The sequence below is a fragment of the Micromys minutus genome (assembly GCF_963924665.1).
Source record: "Micromys minutus genome assembly, chromosome: 1".
Taxonomy (NCBI): Eukaryota; Metazoa; Chordata; class Mammalia; order Rodentia; family Muridae; genus Micromys; species Micromys minutus.
Window position 1 is genome coordinate 31,685,451 of NC_137969.1, and position 19,938 is coordinate 31,705,388.

Genomic DNA, 19,938 nt, shown 5'->3' on the forward strand with positions numbered 1-19,938 from the left:
ACTGTGGTTGAATAAATATTAAAAGCCTGACTAGTGAGATGCTCAGCAGGTAGAGGGACCTGGATGTCAACCTTGATCTCCTGAGCTCGATTCCCCAGAACCCACAGGGAGGAGGGAGAAAACCAACTCTTATTACTACACATACATAATGACATATGTGTGCACCTAAATACACACACACACACACACACACACACACACGTATACAGAAACAAGTACATGCTAGAATAAATAAATGTGAAAAAGTTTAAAATCAAAGTTTTCAAAGTAACTGTATTGGAAAATAATTTAATACATAACACCTGAGGACATGTAAGTTGTGGTTAGTAAATTTTGGTAGAGGTGTTAACATGTGCATTTTTTTCCTTTATGACTTGACAGAAATAGGATAAATGACTGGTTAAGGAACTTAATTGTAAGGAAAAAAAATAGGAAATAAGGAGCTTCAATTTAGAAAACCAGCAGACAGCAGCAGAGCATAGATGAGAACAAAATCAAAAGGTCCCCAAACCTGAGAGGAAACATGTAACCCAGAGACAGTGCAAGCCAGTCCCATAAACCCTCTACCTGTAAATGTCACAAAATGCCCCACCCACCAAAAGACAGGACAGAAACATCAATCAAACAAACACCAATCAAACCGTCATAACAACCAGACCAACGACATCTCGTGTACAAGAAGCTTGCTGCAGATGTGAGGTCATACCTCCGGCTAGATAGGGGAGATGGGAAAGAAGGCCCATGTGAAAGAGAACCAGGGAGCAGCAAGGGTGGCCATGCCCTCATCAGCCCAAGTACACTTCCGTCAGAACCCTCAGAAGATGTGGTCAGAGAGCCAGTTTACAATAACAGTCATAACGCACACTAACTCAAAAGTACTGAAATATGCCCAGTGAGTATCTGTAGAACTGAAAGGGGAGAAATGTCCACCAAGTGAACAGTAATCCACTTCTGATAGTGTACATAATACCCAGATAAGGAGAGAGAGAGAGAGAGAGAGAGAGAGAGAGAGAGAGAGAGAGGGAGAGAACGGACTCTGACAGCATCATGGACCTGGTGCTAGTAGACCATACACCATCGCAGTTTTTCTTCTCAAGTGCCTGCCTCTCTAGCACAGGTCATGTAAGGTCACAGGAAAATCCTAATGAATGTGAGAGAAGTAACTCATACTATGCTTCCTGACTTAATGGCACCGTATCGTTCTGACTTCAAATCATAGTGCAAAGCTGTCATGACTGAAACAGTATGGCATAGGAGGATAGACTAGGATAAGGAGCCCAGAAGTGAACCTACACATGTGTACCCAGCCTGTCCACAAGATTGACACCATGGAATTAGGAGTTATCTCCAATCGATAGAGCTGGAAATATTGAATATCCACTGGCAGAAAAATCATCTGATACAATACACAAAACCGATTAAAATCGATTCCTACTCTAAATGTATAAAATCCTAGAAAGAAAAGCATGCCAGGCTCTCTGGCATTGGTTTTGGCAGCGGTCTCATAGCAGCAAGAGCAGGAATAGCTGGAATCAGACCCAGCTTGGTGATTCACCAGACTCCTGCCGACACCCAGGAATGTTTCCTCAAGAGAAACCATTGAGACTGGGGCTTTGTGGCTTCTGCACCTGCCTAGCGCTCATCCTCTGGAGTTCCACAGCCCCTGGAGGCCCAGAAGGCACCTCTTCAAAGCCCTGCTTGGAATCCGCAGAGTTGGATGCCCTCGGGATTCCCTGCCAAGTCTTCCCATTGGCCTTCTCAGCAGCCCTGACTCAGCTCCGTGGGAGCTGCTGCTAGACTCAGCACCACTGCTGACAACAGGCCAGGGTGATCCCTGAGCATTGCAGCTGCTTCCAGCAGTGGTGACAGTTGAGGCAGGCAGCAAGGTCACTGGAAAGAAAGAAGAAGAACTGAGCATGGGCTGCTTTGAAAAGGTCTAGGCACTTTGGTCCTGTCAAGGCTCAATGCCCCAGTGTAGGGGAAAGTCAGGGCGGGGAGTCGGGAGGATGTGGGTGGGTGGGGGAGCACCTTCATAGAAGCGGGGGTGGGGTGGGGTAGGGTAGGGGGTCTTGGGAAGGGAAACCAGGAAAGGGGATAACATTTGAAATATAAATTAAAAAAAATCCAATGAAAGAAAGAAAGAAAGAAAGAAAGAAAGAAAGAAAGAAAGAAAGAAAGAAAGAAATGGTCTAGGCACAGTAGTTGTGGGAATTTCAGAAGACCAAGCTTCTGTGGCATTAGTACCCAAATCTCCAGTGTCAAAACCAGACAGTCATAACCAGGGCCTGCAGATGGAGACAGGGAAGACTCTGATTTCCAGAATTGCTGTCTTGTATTCTCAACAGAAATATATTAGACATGCTGTGAAAGTATGCATGTCTCATACATGGGCAAAACAAGCAGCCAGCAGAAAGCATCCCAAGGAAGCCTAGACACTGGGATTCTCAGACAAACATTTTAAGTCAGCGATTTGAAATGTGCTCAAAGAACAAACTGTGTCCGCGTAATTAAAGGAAGCCAAACAGAGAATACCAGCAGAGTAGACATTTTAAAAATAACCAAATCAAATAGAGCTTCTAAATTTAAGATAGACAAGTGAAGTGAGGGAAATTCGGGGGGTGGGGGTCCAATGGCTGACTCGAGTAGGCAGCGTAAGAGCAGATGAACTTAACGACAGAGAGTCATACGCATCTCCAGACTGCGGAAGATACAGAGAAATGCGAAGAATTTCAGAACTCTGTGAGGTACCACCAAGTCTGTCAGCCCACACAGGATGAGATTCCAGACGAGGGAAGAGGAGGAAATAGGATATTTGCAGGAACAATAGCCACAACTGTTTCTTACAACAACAGCCCCAACAACTTCCACCATATTTAGTTGTATATGCAAGAATCATATGTGTTTCAAGGCAGATAAGCGCAGATCCCACACCAAGGCATATTCTAGTCAAAATGACAGCAGCCAGAGGTGTGGGCAGAATCGGAAGCAGCAGGAGAGAAAGAACTATCTAGAACTGATCCTGATGAGACAATGTCTGATGTGCGGCAGCAGGAGCCAGAAAGAACCAGGAAGGTACATCCAAAGGCTCAAGTGGAAAGGTAAGAATTCTGTATCCTGCAGGGCCTGGGGACAGCAGCACCGCCCCTCCATTGGAACTCCCTTCCTTCAGCATCTCCTAATCACCCCATCCTCTTGTCAGACAAAGCTGACCCCACCGTAGCAGGCAGTCACATACCTCACCCATCTCCCTGTCTGTTTTTACCACACTTAAATGAAACACCTTAGCATACTGCAAATGTCCCCTTCTCCTGGCCCGAAAAAAATCCTGAGGGCAGAGATGATCACTGGAATCTGTCGTTTATCGGACACCCTAAGCACCTGCCCAGCCTTGCTGGCTCTCAGTGAGCAGCCTGCAAGTATATACATAACACTTAAATGATTGTGAATGGGCAGCCCCGAGGAAATGGTGTTTTCCAGGCACAACAGGGCTGGTGCACATCTGAACACACGTGTGACAGCACAAGACCTGCCCAAGTTCAAGGCCGACAAGATCCCAGCAGAGAGGGGTGAAGTGGACACAAAGCCTAACAGATGCAGGGAGAGGGATAAATGGCTTTTCTTCAGTGGAGTGTCCAGACTCATGCTCAGAGTAGTTGGCCAACAAAATGGATTCCGTGTTTATGTGTATGTACTTTAAAAAGATGGCTTTCAGGGGGCTGGAGAGATGGTTTAGTGGCTAAGCGCACTGACTGCTCTCCCAGAGGTCCTGAGTTCAAATCCCAGCAACCACATGGTGGCTCACAACCATCTGTATTGAGATCTGATGCCCTCTTCTGGAGTGTCTGAAGACAGATACAGTGTACTTAATATATAATAAATAAATCTTTTAAAAATGGCTTTTAGGGTTTTTTGCTTGTTTGTTTTAGAGAGACAGGGAGAAGGAACATGAAGTTAGGTGGATGGGTTGGAGGAGGAGCTTGGAGAAGGAAAGAATGTTATTAAAGTACGAGAAATTTGAAAACAAAAAATGATAAAAATTACCGTACGTGAGTGCAAACGTGTGAAGTCTCATTTCCACACCACAGATGAGAAGTCGGCACCAGGAAGGGCTGACAGCCTTCTGCTGTAGTTCATGCAGCAGGATCGTCCCGCACTCTCTCTTGTCCACAAGACCTCTCCTTTCTTTTTATTTGACATTTGCAGCTCTAATAGAGGTGTCCTTGGGTGTGGTGTCTAGTTTCTGGAAGTTCTGGAGTTGCAGGAAAGCTCTGAATATTTGACCAGCATATTTTAAGACAGACCTTAGGGCTAAAGAATCTTTAAAGACAAAATCTGTAGGATTTTTTTTTTCACCTCTCAGAAATTTGCAGAATATATTTTAGTTTTGAAAGAGGAAGCAATGGGAACTATCTTTTTAGAGTCTTATCATCTGCGGAAAATTGCGAATTTTCAAGACTGACCCCAGTTCTGCACTCAATAGACATCAGGCCATCAGGAGCACTAGGAGAGTATGGGGGTGGGGTGGTAGTGGCTATGGACCCTCTACACTGTGATGTAGGCATTTGATCCTGGCCCTCAGATGGTCACATGCTTTCAGGTAGCAGAAGAAGAAGGTGGTTGTTGGGGAGGGATATTTCCTTACTTGAAGGTCAGCCACTCTACTTTCTGCTCCCCCCCCCCCACCTCCCCAGTGTAAATGCAGTTATGCGAGCACCCTGAGAAGGGAGCAGGTCTACTGGGAAGCTAGTTAGCAGGAGCTTCCCATGTGGGTGACCGGTCAGCACGGGAGATGGCAAACTCCAACAGCCCAGCAGTCAGCTAATCCCTCTGCAGCCAAGAGGTATGCCTTGTAGCTGTTGTAAGCCTAGGTCTTCTTGCCTGTAAGAGAAGGAGGAAGTTACTCAGTGTGCTTTGAGGAGTAAGTGGGGGTGTCGGTGGAAAAAGCTATGCAACTCTTAGGTTGTGATTTTTTTTAAGTGACCAAGAAGAGGTGACCTGCATCCCCTTCCTCTTGCAGCATCCTGTTTGCAGACATCGTGGGTTTCACAGGTCTGGCGTCCCAGTGCACGGCCCAGGAGCTGGTGAAACTGCTCAATGAACTCTTCGGCAAGTTTGATGAGTTAGCCACGGTAAGCACTGTGTTTGCTTCTGTTCTGTTAGGCCAGGCAGCTTCTGGAGTGGTGTTCCGCCAAGCCAGCCTCTGCATCTGCAGCATAGGAGGCTGGCTGGTCCACCTTAGACCTGAGCCCTGCATCCAACCTCCACTGGCTCCTTCCAAGGCATCCCGATAGAACCCTGTCCTATAGGCTGCACTCAGCCCTGGTTGGCTGACACTGTGTTCCTAGGATACCACAGCTTTCTCTACCTGAAGCAGCTTTGACTGTGCCCCTGCTGGAGCTGGCCTTGCTCTGGCCTTGCCACACTTTTGGGCTGGAAAATGTCTGCTACTTCTTCCCCAGTCCCTGCTGAATCTACTGTTCCCGATGATGTTACTGCCCGCTTCCTTCTTTCCCTGCCCTTTGACCTTTGACTCTAAGAATGTTGGGAATGCACATTGGGCCTCCTGCTGGAATTCTTAACATTTGGCACTATGGCAGTTAAGCCTTACTGAAGGGTGGCACTCTGCCCTTGGCTCTGTGTCCCTGTGGAAGAGCCTGGTTTACAGTCTTAAGAGTCCTTTGCAATTCTGGAACTTTATTGTGTAGGCAGAAATCCCTTGTAGTGTATCCATCTTGTAGATCTTCATTGATTCTGGCTCCTAGCCTGTGTAGGCATGGGGCAGCCTCCACAGGCCATGAGCCACACCCTAGGAAGAGTGGGGTCCACTGAAAGTGGGAGGAAGGGAGCAAAAGGTTGAGGAGGGGAACATTTGGGCATGCGATTTATTGGGGTGCTACCACCTGCATGAGATTCCTGGGGTCTCACATCCTACCTCCGATACCCTTTAAGGTGGTGAAGGAGTATGTGGGATAGAGTTGCCCAGGAGAGGCAGGGCAGTTCTGAGGAACTAAGGGCTGGGGCTGCCACAATCAGTGGAGGCAACTGAAGGAATTCGTGGTGATGTGGGGTTGGGCAGCCAGGACTGGCTCTGTGACAGCCCAGAGCTGACACTCCTTGGAGCAGATTATGAGACTCAGAGAGATGGGTTATGTCATTGGCAAACAAGATGGGGCTGGTTCAGTGTTTGACTGCAGGTGGGAATAATCCCAAGCTTGCTTCAGACAGCCCGGCAGAGAGATTAAGGTGGAATGGGTAGACAGGAAGAATTTTAGGCAATACTCCCTTATCATAGGATACTATTGCTATGATAAATACCATGGTCAAAAGGAAAGGGTTTATTTGGCTTATGTTTCCACATCATAGTCCAGCATTGAAAGAAAGGCAGGAACTCAAATAGGAAAAGAACCTGGAGGCAGGAGCTGGTGCAGAAGCCATAAAGGGATGCTACTTACTAGCTTGTTTATCATGGCTTGCTCAGCCTGCTTTCTTATAGAACCCAGGACTGCCAGCCCAGAATAGCACCACCCACAGTGGTCTGGGTCCTCCCCACTTAATCAGTAATTAGGAAAATGTCCTATAGGCTTGCCTACAGCCAAGTCTTTTTTTTTAAATGTTGGATATATTTTATTTACATTTCAGATGTTTTCTCCTTTCCTGTTTTCCCCTCCATACCCCCTATTCCATACCCCGTCCCCCTGTTTCTATGAGGGTGTTCACCTACCCACCCAACTCCTCCCGTCTTCCTTCCCTGACATTTTCCTACACTGGGGCATCGAGCCTTGGTAGGACCAAGGGCTTCTCCTCCCATTGATGCCCAACAAGGCCACCCTCTGCTACATATGCAGCTGGAGCCATGGGTCTGTCCACATGTACTTTTTGGATAGACCAACAGCTAAGTCTTATGAAGGCATTTTCTTGAGGTTTCCTCCTCCCAGATGACTTTAGTGTGTATCAAGTTGACATAAAAATATCTCACATTCCCTTTGTGATGTCCCATGAGGTGTTGCTAGAAAGGAGATCCTGTAATTGAGTGGTAAAGTATTTTCTGTGTTCCTAAAGATTCCTAAATGCTTTCTGGGGCACCCAAGGATGTCCTAGCCAGGGTACTATAGGACCCCTAATTGGGAAAGACTTCCTCCCTCTGAGGAGAGGTATATTGTCTTTGTTGGTTGGTTGCTGGGATTGTTTGTCTGTGAGGCCTCTGCAGCCTTGCCTGGTTGTTCCTGGGTCCTGTCCCCCTGAGTATGGCTCTGCCTGTCCTCATTCAAGCCACCCTTACTGTCTGAGGTAAGTCCCTGGATACTATGGTGCAAAGAATTTCTGGTCCCACACGACAGAGGGTTGCCGTGGGGAGAGCAGGAAGCTCACTGCTGTGTCAAAATGTATCCGAAAGAACATTTTGACAAGGGCTAGCTCTGAGGAGACCCTACAGCCTGGAAGTCCCACAGGTGGAGTCAGTGATGTTCCTAGGTCTGTCTTTGATTCCTACTCTTTATCAACAAGCTCATTCTTGGGAGGATGCTGACCAGAGGGGTCTAAGTTGGTCCTATCAGGGCCTTTTTGCTTTCTCGTGCCTTGAACTTGTGCTACCAAGGTCCCTGCTTTGCGTCCCCAGCTACCAGTGGTGTTTTTAGGAGCTGCAGACAGTAAGGCTAAAGAGCCTTCAGTGGCTGCTGCACCGGCATAAATGTCTTGGCAGTGTTTCCTGCCAAGCTTGGGCCAATGCCCTACAAAGGGTGGACGATTGACTTTTCATGAGTCACTTAAGGATTTTCATATTGGTGTTGTATGTGGAAAAATCTTTATATGGTCAAGGATTGTACATGTCTCCTGCTCGTGTTTATCTCTGGGAATTGTGTACTTTAAGGCTTTCCTCTCTGTTCTCTCTGTTCTTCATCAGCGTGTGCGGTTCCAACCCTATTTGTGTTGTAGCTTTTGGTTTTAGTAAAGGGGCTGCAGTGTAGCTCCGTGTTGGATGATACCCCTGGCCTCCTGACTTACGTGTCCTCTGACTGTTTGTATCAGTGCCATGTTGGGGTCCCCAATGGAACCCTTCATAGAGCATTCTCAGCCTGAGCTTCCACAGCTTTTATTCCTGGGGACTCTCTTCTGAATAAGAGAACTTCCAGTGCTAGACAGAAACCAGATGTTAACACTCTGGCTATAGATTGCTTTCGGATACCCTGGATTTGGCTGGTACAGAGAGCTTCAGGTGTCCCTGAGAAACCAGGCATTCAGAACTTTACAGTTTCCCACAGCTGATTTGGCTTCCCAGTGACATTAAGGAGAATCATCTCCCATAACACAGAGTTTTGTTGTAAAGTGCTGGTTTGTTCCCAGGAACATGTGACTGAGCTCATGAGAGTATTTTCCAGGATCTTTCCAGACAAAATGCTATCAGTGGAGCCTGTTTGGTCTTGAAGCACCCACCCACCAGGGTACGAGTAAGAGCCCAGCTGAGATCTCAGCGGCTGGTGGAAGGAAGGATGGGGCTATGTCACCGGGTGCTGATGCCACCGCTGTGATGGAGCTGGATACACTGAGGACTCTGTGCTGTGATGGCAGGGCACAAAAGTCATCCCCCCACAGATGGCAAAAGATGGACCAATAAGAACAGATCTCATCCTCTCTCCTCAGGGCTGGACCTTCTGTTCTCAAAATCAAGGTAGAACTGTAGAAGTTTGAACTGCAAGTTTTAGATTTGGTTGCATTTGACAAGAGTGGGAAGAGGTGGCCCAGCTATACCCTGCAGGTTAGGGTATCACGTTGTATTCATTCCTAAGACAAAGGAGAAGCTGATAGGTGGAACCACCTCCGCTGGGTCTTGTGTCATCCCTTAAGAGAGAGTCACAAAGGCCATTGTTGTGAGGGTTTGCTTATGACCTCTCACCGTTCTCGACCTATCAGTAGAGTTGGAGGCACCACTGGTCCATCAGTTCATCTTACCATCACTTTGTGTGGCTGTCATTGGGCAAGCCACACTCATTTTCAAGTCAACTCTGAGGTCTGAGTTACTACTAAGGAGCTTTGCGCACAGCAGAGGCCCCGTGAATTTATCAAGTGAGACACCACAACACCCAAGGTGTCAGCCTCAGTGGCCTCTGGCCTCACTGGCCTGGTGTCTGAGAGCAGTGGAGCTCTGAGGATGCCCACAAGTTGGGGGGGATGTCAGAAAAGAGACCCAGTTAACTAAGCCTGTCATCCATGGCTGCAGCAAGCCTTCTGGACAGATGCTGAGCAGGCCAGGAGCAGAATAGCAGTGTTGAGAGACAGCCTGCTGCTACTTGCATTTGTATTTTCTGAGGGCTCTGTTTCCCTAAGTGGGACAGGCACTAAGCACCCTCATTGGCGGGTTGCTTTCCTAAGGCTGTGAGAGGTCTTTGGCATCTGGCTGGGTGAGCCTCTGGAGGGAGAGTCAGTGGAGATGTGGCTCACAGATATGTGTAGAAAGATGCAGTCCTCTGGCTGGCCTTTGTAGGCGATGTAGGTGACCTGTGGGAGTGGGGGATGCTCCCAACCTGGAGTGGACAAGGCTGTAGTCTTTGGAAAGATCATGACATTCCTGTAAATTCTCTTCCCACTAGGGGGGGGGGTGTTGTTACTTTGCTGGGGACACAAAGGGTGGCTTCCAGATCCTGATCCAGAACCACTCAAGTAGGTCCCAAATACCAGAAAGCCTTCATTTTACTATCTGGCTTTTGTGGTCTGCATCTGGGACTTGCTAAAGCTTATGCTTATGTGCAGAACCCCAGAACTGGAAGGTGGGACCTCAATTTCTCCTACCTTGACCCTCCTGAATCTTCCTCCAGTTCAGTTAAGATTTGCCTTTACAGCTCCAAGACCCTTGTTTCATATACCCCTCCTGGGCCCATGCTAGCCCAGGGACCCTGCACAGTTCCTGCATGCTCAGGGGGTAGCCTTGCCAGGCCCTACTGGGTCAGGAAGATATGAGAACTCCCCTCATCCCCACCCAAGGGAGACCTAGTACCTGTGAGTCTGGTGTCCCTGGGGAAAGATATTTATTGGGAAAAGTCTGTCTTGTGTGAAGACTTTGTGAACAAAGAAAAGGGTTAAACAATGTGAATCGCCTTCTTCCTGACTTTCTTCAGCTTCCTGAGTGGCTGCCCTTGACTGATGTTCACAATCAGGGGTACAGGGGATGGCTGTATACATTTCTGGGTACTACCTAAACCTCACCATCCTGCAGCAGCTTTCTCTCAGGGAACACCTTCTGAAGAACAGACCCAGCTCTCTTTTCTGCTTTTCCGGGCTTCTCATTTCCTGCTGTTCCAGCAGCATGGGGGGCCGGGCCATTAAGAGAAAACACCCTTTCTTCCCATTGCCTGGAAACATCCCATTGTCCTGCTGAATCAAAGCTTGTTGTCTGTTCACAGCCTGATGGGCATCTGGGTTATTTCTGGGCTAGGTTACATACACTAAATGAAGCTGTGTATGAAAGTTTGTGTGGGTGAGTGCTTTCTGTTTTCTTGTGCAGATTCGTCGGAGTGGGCTATGACGAAACACGCTGAGTTTATTACGTTTAACGTTTTAAAAAATGAAGTCCAGTACTCTCCAGACTGCCCATTGCCGTCTCCTGTCTACAAACTTCATGTTTGGGTTCTCTGCATCTTTGTCTGCCTCTGTGGCCAGGTTTTTAAATAGGTGTGTGGTCTCCCTAGTAACAAACTATGAGTATCTTTTAGCTGCGTATTGGCCATCTATGTGCCATCTTTGGATGAGTACCCAGTCAGGTGTTTTCTACCATCCTTTATAAGTTGGGTTGGTCGAAAAACCATTATTTATTGTTTATAATTAATGTATGCTGATCCAAACAGTCTCTAAAATTTTAAGAAACAGACAAAATATGAAGGTTAAACCATCAACAGTTGGTCAGCCCTCAGACTATGTAGATGTTGATTTTTTTTTTTTTTTTTTTTTTTTTTGGATTTACTTCATAGAGGATCCATTGTATGGATTGTTGTGATACTAACCATCATTACATAATGTCTAATTTCATTAAATAATCAACATACTATACACATAGGCAAACACATATGCACAAGCCTGCATACACACTCATATATAGTTCCTCTGCTAGCAAGCATGAAACCACAAAGAGAAAAGAAACATAAAAAGCAGATAAAAACACCAGAATATAAAACGGAATTTCCGTCACAAAATCAGAGTTGTAGACCCACCCTAAAATCAAGCAGTCATAAAATCACACATGTAAGAAACAGGGAAAAGAAGTTTACCGTCCTCCGAGTAAGCCCATTTGTTCACTAGACTCTGTCTTGGTAACTGTCTCAGCACCATTTCTTACTTCATGGGGAAATAGAGAGGAAGGTAAGCAGAGCTTCCATCTGACCCACCACACACTTCCTTCCACAGAGCACCAGCGGTCCCTGGAATTTTTCACAGAAGCTGTATTTGTCAGAGTCTCCTGTCTGTGTTTCTGTGTGATTCAGCCATCACTGTTTCAAAGCTGGCTATGAATGTGATATGGTCAGCATCCTTAGAGAAAGTAGGGAATATGTCTAGTAAAGTTTTAGGGATGAATAAGGTAAATTCCACTTACCGAGTCCTATATGCGTCACCTGGAGATACCTGTAGTTATAGAAATTATTCTTTTCCATAATTTGCTTTTTATTCACTTTCTAGTTTTTAATTGTTTAGTTAGGGTTTCACTATGTTGTCTGAGCAGACCTCAGTCATTAGCAATCTCTCTTAGCCCTCCGGATGCCGCTGTCATCATAAGTGTGGCCCATTGTGCTCCACCTAAGATTTCATAATGGTGTACAAGCAAGCTCTTCAGATACATAGCCTGCGATTTTTTAAAATAGGTTTTGTTTCTTCTAATACTATAGCCTCAAGAGCAGGAAATTCTAAATTGTGTGTCTGCTTGGTTTTTATTTTTTATTTATTTTTTTTATGGGTTGCCAATTTTGGTTGTGTATAAACTGTCTTTGCCCAGTGTCTGTCACTGCGCTGCCTTCTCAAGGCCTCTGGCATGTGAGATTACCCAGTCTGGTCTCCCTCTGCCTTCCTGTGCTCTTCTCTCTCACTTTCCCTCCTCCCCTTCCTCCAAGTTCCTCCCCCCCCCCATCCCGAAGGGTTTTTCTATTTCAGACCTTTAACTGAATCACATATGTGTCGATTCATCTCCTTATTGCCTGGTTAAGGTGATATCATGACTATTTAGGGGATACACACACACACACACACACACACATACACACACACACACACACACACACACGCGTATATATATAAAATATCACCACACACTGAACTCCTCAATCTGTATTTTGGTCTTTTGCTGAAAGAAGTGAGACTGGCTGTGACTGTTTCAAGGGATTAGTCTAGCAAGAAGCTAAATAACATAAGTCCAGTAATATAAAATAAAATTAAAAAATCTAGCCTGGTGTGTAACACAGAGCTGGTGTGCAATGAAGATACTAATATTAATTGCCATGTTTACCGGGGAGCCGTGCACACATGAGGTCATCTTTTAGAACAGCACGGATATCTGGAATTTCAGTGTGAAAAAGATTAGCGTATTCTCTTCAAGGATATTAGCTCATTTTCCTTTAATCCCATCAAGTTCTTAATTCATAACCCGATAATGCTTGCTGCAGAAAATGTCCATTTGCTGAGTCTGTTTTAGAAAACTGTCAATTAACTGCTATCTCACTACCACAATGATTGAATCAGACTCCAGCTCTGTAGAGGTTCACTCTTTCTGCTGCTCACCAGCTGTGATTTGATTTTCTGCCCCTCCCCCTCTGCACACACACACACACACACACAGATGAACAAGTGTTCCTTAAACCCCGACTGGCTACGTAAGGCTGGGCTGGATCACGGATGGCAGCATAGATGCATGTGGTAACTCTTTATTTTGTGAGGCTTGTATGCAAGCTGAAAGCAACCACCCTCAGAAAACCAAGGAGATCCATCATCAAATACAATGTGGTTCTTGTGAAATGTCTGTGTGTTTCTGTTTCCATAAATTTAAAGAGACACTGCTCTCAGGGGAACACAGTGGCAGAGCAGGGCAGCTAATCTTCATCCCCTGTGGTGTCTGCCAGCTACCTAAACTGAGCCTGCACCAGCCAGTAAGGCTCAATAAATCTAGCCAAGTTGTTTGCCTCACCAAAGTCCTGCAGACTTCCTGATACTGTTTAGGATACATTTTGAGTTAACTTCTCTGTATGAAGTGTGAGAGGTAAAGAAGACGGGGCACCAATGAAAGAAAAGTGACTGAACGGAAAAGTCACAGGGCACCAATGTTGTGAAAAGATGATGTCCCGGGTTTCAGCACCAGTGTTAGGGGAAGGATGAAGAGAGTGGGGGTCATAGGGCCCACGGAGGTGCGGCGAGGCCTGGGGGCAAGGGAGATGCCTCTGGGGGACCCATGTTGGGAATCCCTTCCCCCTGAGGGACCAACCACATGACAGTATAGTACAGAATAGAGTTTATTCAGGTCATGGGAGAGTTAAGAGGCTAGTAGAGACAGACAAAGAGAGAGAGAGAGAGAGAGAGAGAGAGAGAGAGAGAGAGAGAGAGAGAGAGAGAGAGAGGAATAGAGGAGTAGAGGCTGCCCATGAGCACTTGGAGGGAGATGGGGGAAGGGAAAGGGAAGAGGAGAGGTAGGGGTGGGAGAGCAAGGTTGCAAGAGGCCAAGAGAGGCAAGAGAGAGAGAGAGGAGGGGACAAGCAGTCTCTTTTATAGTGTCAGGTCACTGGGGCAGAGCATACTTGGCTACTGCCAGGTAATTGAGGGGTGGGGTTTACAGAATCCCAACAGTGTGAAGTATATATCAAAGGATTTTTTTTACCTGTAGGATCTCAACATTTTGCTGAGAAGACCAGCCATTAAATTACCTTGTCGGAGTTTTAGGAAACTCAGGTTTCCATATATAGCTGGGCAGGCATTTTTCTAGATATTTAAGTCTATTCCATTGCCCCACACGTCAGCCTGGACACCTAACTATATCTTGGTCCCATAGCCCTATAGCTTCCCAGCAGTCTGTGATGAGGTATTACCACCCACAAACCGTGATGTTCTTCTTCCAAGGTGAATCTGGCTGCTTCAGGCCCTGTAGTTTTTTAATGAAAATTTTTAGAAGTATCTCTCTGGTTCTACAACAATGGCTACTAGTTAAAGGCACACCTTGAATCTGGTGAGAACCAGTACCTGCGGATGTAGAGAACTCATGAATGCAGTTCATCTATCCCTTGATACAATGTGTTTGATTTTCCTTCAGAAAAGTGTGACTTTTCAACATACAGATGTTTCATGTATTTTTTTCTTTTTCATGTTTCAAAAGTTCCTCCAGATATGTCCCTAAGTAGATCCTTCTTTTGATAGCATAGTTCATGTTGATTTTTCAATTTTAACTTATAATAGTATTTTTTTTACTTACAGAGCGGAATATAAGTTATGTTTATATATTGGTTTATTGTTCTGATACTTGCAATAAACTGATTTCTACTGCAGTTTTGAAATTTCCACAGCTTAGTTTCTTCCTTTCCCTTTGGGAGAGCTTTTATTTTCATTTCCTTGGTTTATTTTGCCAGCTAGAGCTTCCAGTAAAATGTCAGGCACAGTGTAAGAATGACACTCTTGTCCTGCTCTGTTTCCGGGAGCACTCTGCATTTTTTCATCAAGAATTGTTTTACCAGCGGGGGTTCTGTGGAGGCTTTTGTTGAGTCAAACAAGCTTCCCTTTATTTCTAAGGCTTTTTCTTTTTCTTTAAATCTGAAATTCCAGTTGTGTGTTGTCAGTTCCCCCATATATATATATATGGGTGGTCTGGGTTTCCTGTATCTGTTGTTATCTGAGGACCGTCTGTCTCCTTGGGACCTCTGTGTACTCTTGTATTCTCCTTTTTGGGTGTTTTTGGCTTTGATTGGCTGCCATATTCTCTAGAGCTTCCCATCTGTGTTATAAGATCTCAGTCGGTGGCTTTCTTATTCTCTCTTCACAATATCAAGTCCGATCTCAAAGTTGACTTTGTAAGCGCTTCGTCTTGTTCTCTTCTCCAGTGTAAAATTGCTCCTTTTTCTTTCTTCATATGTGGTAGAATGGGGAATCTACGAACCCAGAAAGGGCAGTTAGGTTATATTTCTGAAACGACTTTAATGGTTTTTTTTTCTTTTAAAGAATTTGTCAACTTACTTCAAGTTTTAGCAATTGCTGAATAAGGTTTCTCATACTTCCATATCCTTCTCCAGTGGACGCCTCTGTAAATTCTCTCTCTCCCCCCCTCCTTTCCTCCCTCCCTTCTTCCCTTCCCCTCTCCCTCTCCCACCTTCTCCCCAACCCTCCTTCCTCCTAATCATTCAGGTTAACCATTTTTTGTTGATTTTCTTAAAGATGTGCTTTTAATTTCATTGATCTCTAGTTTCATTAACTAATTTTCTTCTAGACTTAACTACTGTGTTTCTTTTACTTATTTTCGTTTGAATTGACCTCTTTTTGTAACTTTTAAAGGTGGCTAGAAATCCTTACTTATTTATCTATCTATATCTATCTATCTATCTATCTATCTATCTATCTATCTATCTATCTATCTATCTATCTATCTACCCACCTACCCACCCCTCCACCCAGCCACCCACCCATCCATCCATCCATCCATCCATGCATTCATCCATCTATCTAGACAGGGTCTCTATATGTAGTCCTAGATGCCCTGGAGCCCAAACTCACAGGAATGCTCCTGCCTCTCCCTCCTGAGTACAGGGATTAAAAGTATATGCCACGTCATCTGGCCTGTTGTCTATTTATTTTTATTGAGTTCAAAATACTTTTGAATTTCCATTTTGACTCTTTTTAGAATCTATTTTTAATTTTTCTTAGTGCCAGATGGGGATTGAACCAAGGCTGTACACACTGACAAAGCCCTCCGCCCAGTCCTTCTGTTTTTGATTCTTGTCAGATACACTTTAGACCAGGAAACACACATTTTATGACTTGAATAATTTTTTTAAAATTTTGGCCAGGAACATGGTTTATTTGGCAAAGGACTTGTGCACACTTGAACATAAGGTGTGCTCCGCTCCTGTAGAATTTTCCTGTCAACAGCATGTTCTATAAATACACCAGGCCCACAGGCTGATGGGATGAAGCATGCCTTATCTTCTTCATCTCCATGACTGCTCTGGTGGTGTACTCTCTCCATCATTGGAGCTGTGCATTAAAATCTCCAGAATAACTGAAGGTTCCCCTTTCATGTTGTATAGCTGTTGCTTTATCCCTAATTAGCAAATGCAATTTCATTTTTAACTCAACAGCAGATTGTTCTTTCCTCCTGATCAACTGACTTCTTTATTATTAAGAAATGACCCTTTGGTCTTGGAAGCAATTTTTGGCACATAGCTTCATTTGCCTGCTAACATTGACATTCTGACACCCTTCTGACTGATGTCAGGAAGCCACTGTTCCCTGCGCCCTGAGCTTTGGTCCACTCAGCCTTTTCTGTGAAGATTGGTCTGATCTTAGTTTTTGCTTTATTTATTCTTTCTTTTCCTCCTCTTCCTCCTCTTTCTTCCCAACCCCCTCCCATGCATATGTACACTTTATTGTATTACACAGAATGCATTCCATTTTGTATCATTAATATTTTGTCTGTGCACTGAATTCTCTTTTAAAGAGATTTAAACAGCATAGAGTCTTGCTATTTATTTGCGTAATTATCGTCTCTGTGGTTGTGTGCTTATATAGTCAAGATTTCTAGGTGTTGTGTTTTCCTGCCTAAGGAACCTCCTTTAGCTTGTGAGTGTTTGTCTGCTGGGGATGTGTTCCCTCAGCTCCCATGTTTCTAAAAAGCTCTTTATTAGGGACAGCACATTTCTCCTGGGTGTAGAGTTCTCAGCTGTCTGTCCCATTTGTTTCCCTTCATGCTCTCAGAGTGTTGTGCTGCCTTCTGGCACATTTCCAATGAGATACATACTCTGACTCTCAGAAGTCCCCTGCCTCACTTCTATGAACTTTCAGAATTTTCTCTGTGTCACTTGGTCTAAGAGGTTTGATCTTTTGATGCGTCTTGGTGTCAGCTTTCTTGTTTCTTATACTTGCTGTTTACTGACCATTTTACATCTGTGGCTTTAACAGTTATTTCACATTTAGAAACAATGGAACAGTCAGGTCACTGTTTCCAAATGTTCTTCCTGTGTGGCATCGCTTCCACTGATTGAGGTTCTCAGAAGGAGATCCTGCTGGCAACTGATGGTTTTTCTAAAATGGTTGTGATTTCTTTTCCACTTCAGCTTCATTTTGAACAGCATTTGCTTTCTTCTGCCGAATCTGACCTGCTTCCCCACTTACTGTAATTTCTCTCTTAGTGGTAGTTTTCATCTTGCTAGTTCAATTTTGATCATTTCCCGTTAAAGTAGCTTCTAAAAAGCTCAACTTGAGATGGCTTCCTTGCTGTAAGATGGTTTCCTCCCTCCCTCCCTCCCTCCCTCCCTCCCTCCCTCCCTCCCTCCCTCCCTCTCTCTCTCTCTCTCTCTCTCTCTCCATTCCCTGTGAGTGTCCTGTCATCTTCCTGGATGCTTTTTTTTCCCTGATCTTTGGGAGCCCTTTCTGAGAAGACTGTGGGCTTCTTCTCATGGCTCCTCTTGGATCTGAGTCCCCACACTGAGATGCTGGCTGGCCTCTGGGAAGTGCAGGCTTGGAAAATCCCTCACACCTGCATGCCAAACACCTTCTCCCTCTGAAGGTTTTTGCTGGAAGGTAAGCAAACACCGGGCTTGTTTGCCTTCATCTCAACACTAGCTGATGGTTTATTTACCTCATTAGCCACAGTTGATGCTCTCAGATGAGAGCAATTGCTTTGTACGTTTCCCCCAGTTATTGAGTGCTGTTAGGTTTGCATTGGTCCTTTGTATCTTTGAGGAACTGTCACATCTCTTTGACATGATGGAAAGATGAGTGTCATGGTTCTCACTGTTACTTCACACCCACTACAGAGAGACAAGGACTCTTCTCTGGATGTTGGTTTTCTTAATGGGATCATGAGCTTGTTGGAATATACACACAATGCCTTTGGCTCCATCCTGGAGGATAGGGTGTGGCATGGTGAGATCATAGCACACCATGTATCTGTAGAGAGAACTAATCTAAGCATGGCCTCTTAACCCTTGGGCCACCTGGTGCTCATTTTGAGGCAAGTATAAGAAACAAGAAAGGTATAGTCTTCAGTCTGAACCCTTCCTGGAATCGTTTGGCCCCAGGAGGAGCTTATCATGGTGTGGTAGGTTGTCGGTTGCCTGGTACAGGTCAGAAGAAGTATTCAGAGTTAAGATGGTGTGAGTGGCTGCTTTGATAGATACTGACTGAGTCATGTGATAGTTGGTTGCACAGGTTATTCACCTTGTGAGACTGGGACCCTACTTTCCACATCTGAACAGTGCTGGGTATATGCTGGGTCTTCTGATGGCTTGTTGTAGTGAAAGTTGATCCTCGAACATAGACACATTTTCTGATCCACAGGGATATCAGAGAAGTATTTAGATTATAACTTTAACAAGTGCTCTGCTGTTATGGATTGTAATGAAAACATCTGTGCTTTCCAGTGGTCTTAAGTGACCGCTGTAAAGGGGTCATGGAACCCTTAGGTTGAGAACTCTTGTTCTGAAGGCTCATGAACTGAAGGCTTGGCTCCCATCTGTCAGTGCTGTCTTGGGGGTTTCTTGAGATGCATTTGGAAGAAGCAGTATCTGGAAGCCTTCCCTTAAAGATGATATCATGTCTTGGATCCCTTATCTTGTTTCCTGCTTCCTGGCATGACGGCTGTCTGACAGTGCACTTCCTGTCCCTCTCTACCATGATGCTTTGCTTTATTATGGTCTGCAAACAGCAGAGCTGGTGGACGTAGGACTGAGAACTGTGAGTCTGTAAGTCTTTCATTTCATTCAATCTTTCTTCTGGGAGTCAATGCAGAGACGAGTATGTTATTGATACCAGAGTTAGGATCACTTGCATCAAATTACTTTGCTTTAGGGCAAAATAAGACATTTGTTTTAAGTTGAGGAACCTTCTTGCATGCTGGTGACAAAGGTTCGTGGCTCTAGGATACAATATGGCATTTTGTCTAATTTTAGTTGCTCTGAGTTAAGGCCACTATAGTCTGAGCTATTGAAGTTACTATTCTCCAGTGTTGCTACAACTCTGGGTATTTCCAGAAGGATTCACGCAAGCTAGATGAGTAACCGGAACTGTGTTTGTTAGGGTCCAGGAACATCAGGAATCTGTTCACTGCCATCCATTGTCCTAGACCCTTCCTCACCTTTGCTCCCATGGAACCTTTCAGTGGCTTCAACTCAGAGACAGGGTTCACTACGTGGCCACACACATTCAGTCACATTATCTTCACGTGCTGTGCCTCAGTTTCCCTGCTTGTGAGATATAAAGAGGACACCAGAAGGAGCTTCACATTCCTTCTTCCTTCGACACTGCTTCTGTGAGCTATTCCAAGCCCGAGCGTACCATCGAGGGCTGACATGAAAGAACTGGTAGGTTGTATTCACTCCAGTTGTGTTCTTAGAGCAAAAGGCATGGTTCATGTATTATCAAGCACAGGAGGACAGTCATTCCACCCTCAGTCCATCTGCGGGGGAAGTGGGGACGGGACAAAGGTGTCTAGTCAAAAGTAGTCACTCAGAAAGTGGCTATCAAGTTCCTACTGTGGACTGCATGGTTTGTTTGTTTGTTCTTTATTTTTCCATAAAAAGATTTATTTATTATTTTATGTATTTGAGTACACTGTTAACTGTCTTCAGACACAGCAGAAAGGGAATCAGATCTGCGGATGGTTGTGAGCCACCATGTGGTTGCTGGGAATCGAACTCAGGACCTCTGGTTAACAGTCAGTGCTCTTAACCACTGAGCCATCTTCTTCAGCCCTTGTTTGCTTTCCTAGATATCAGG

General features: G+C 45.1%; 1 protein-coding gene across 1 annotated transcript in view; it reads left to right on the plus strand.

Moving 5' to 3' along the window:
* ADCY1 (adenylate cyclase 1) overlaps positions 1-19,938 on the plus strand; it is a gene marked incomplete at both ends in the record, with an annotated part of 106,729 nt that overhangs the window by 38,990 nt on the left and 47,801 nt on the right. Inside the window, one exon of the mRNA XM_080937040.1 lies at positions 5,018-5,129. Coding sequence (XP_080793166.1) covers positions 5,018-5,129 — 112 coding nt within the window. The remainder of the gene's footprint in view (positions 1-5,017; positions 5,130-19,938) is intronic.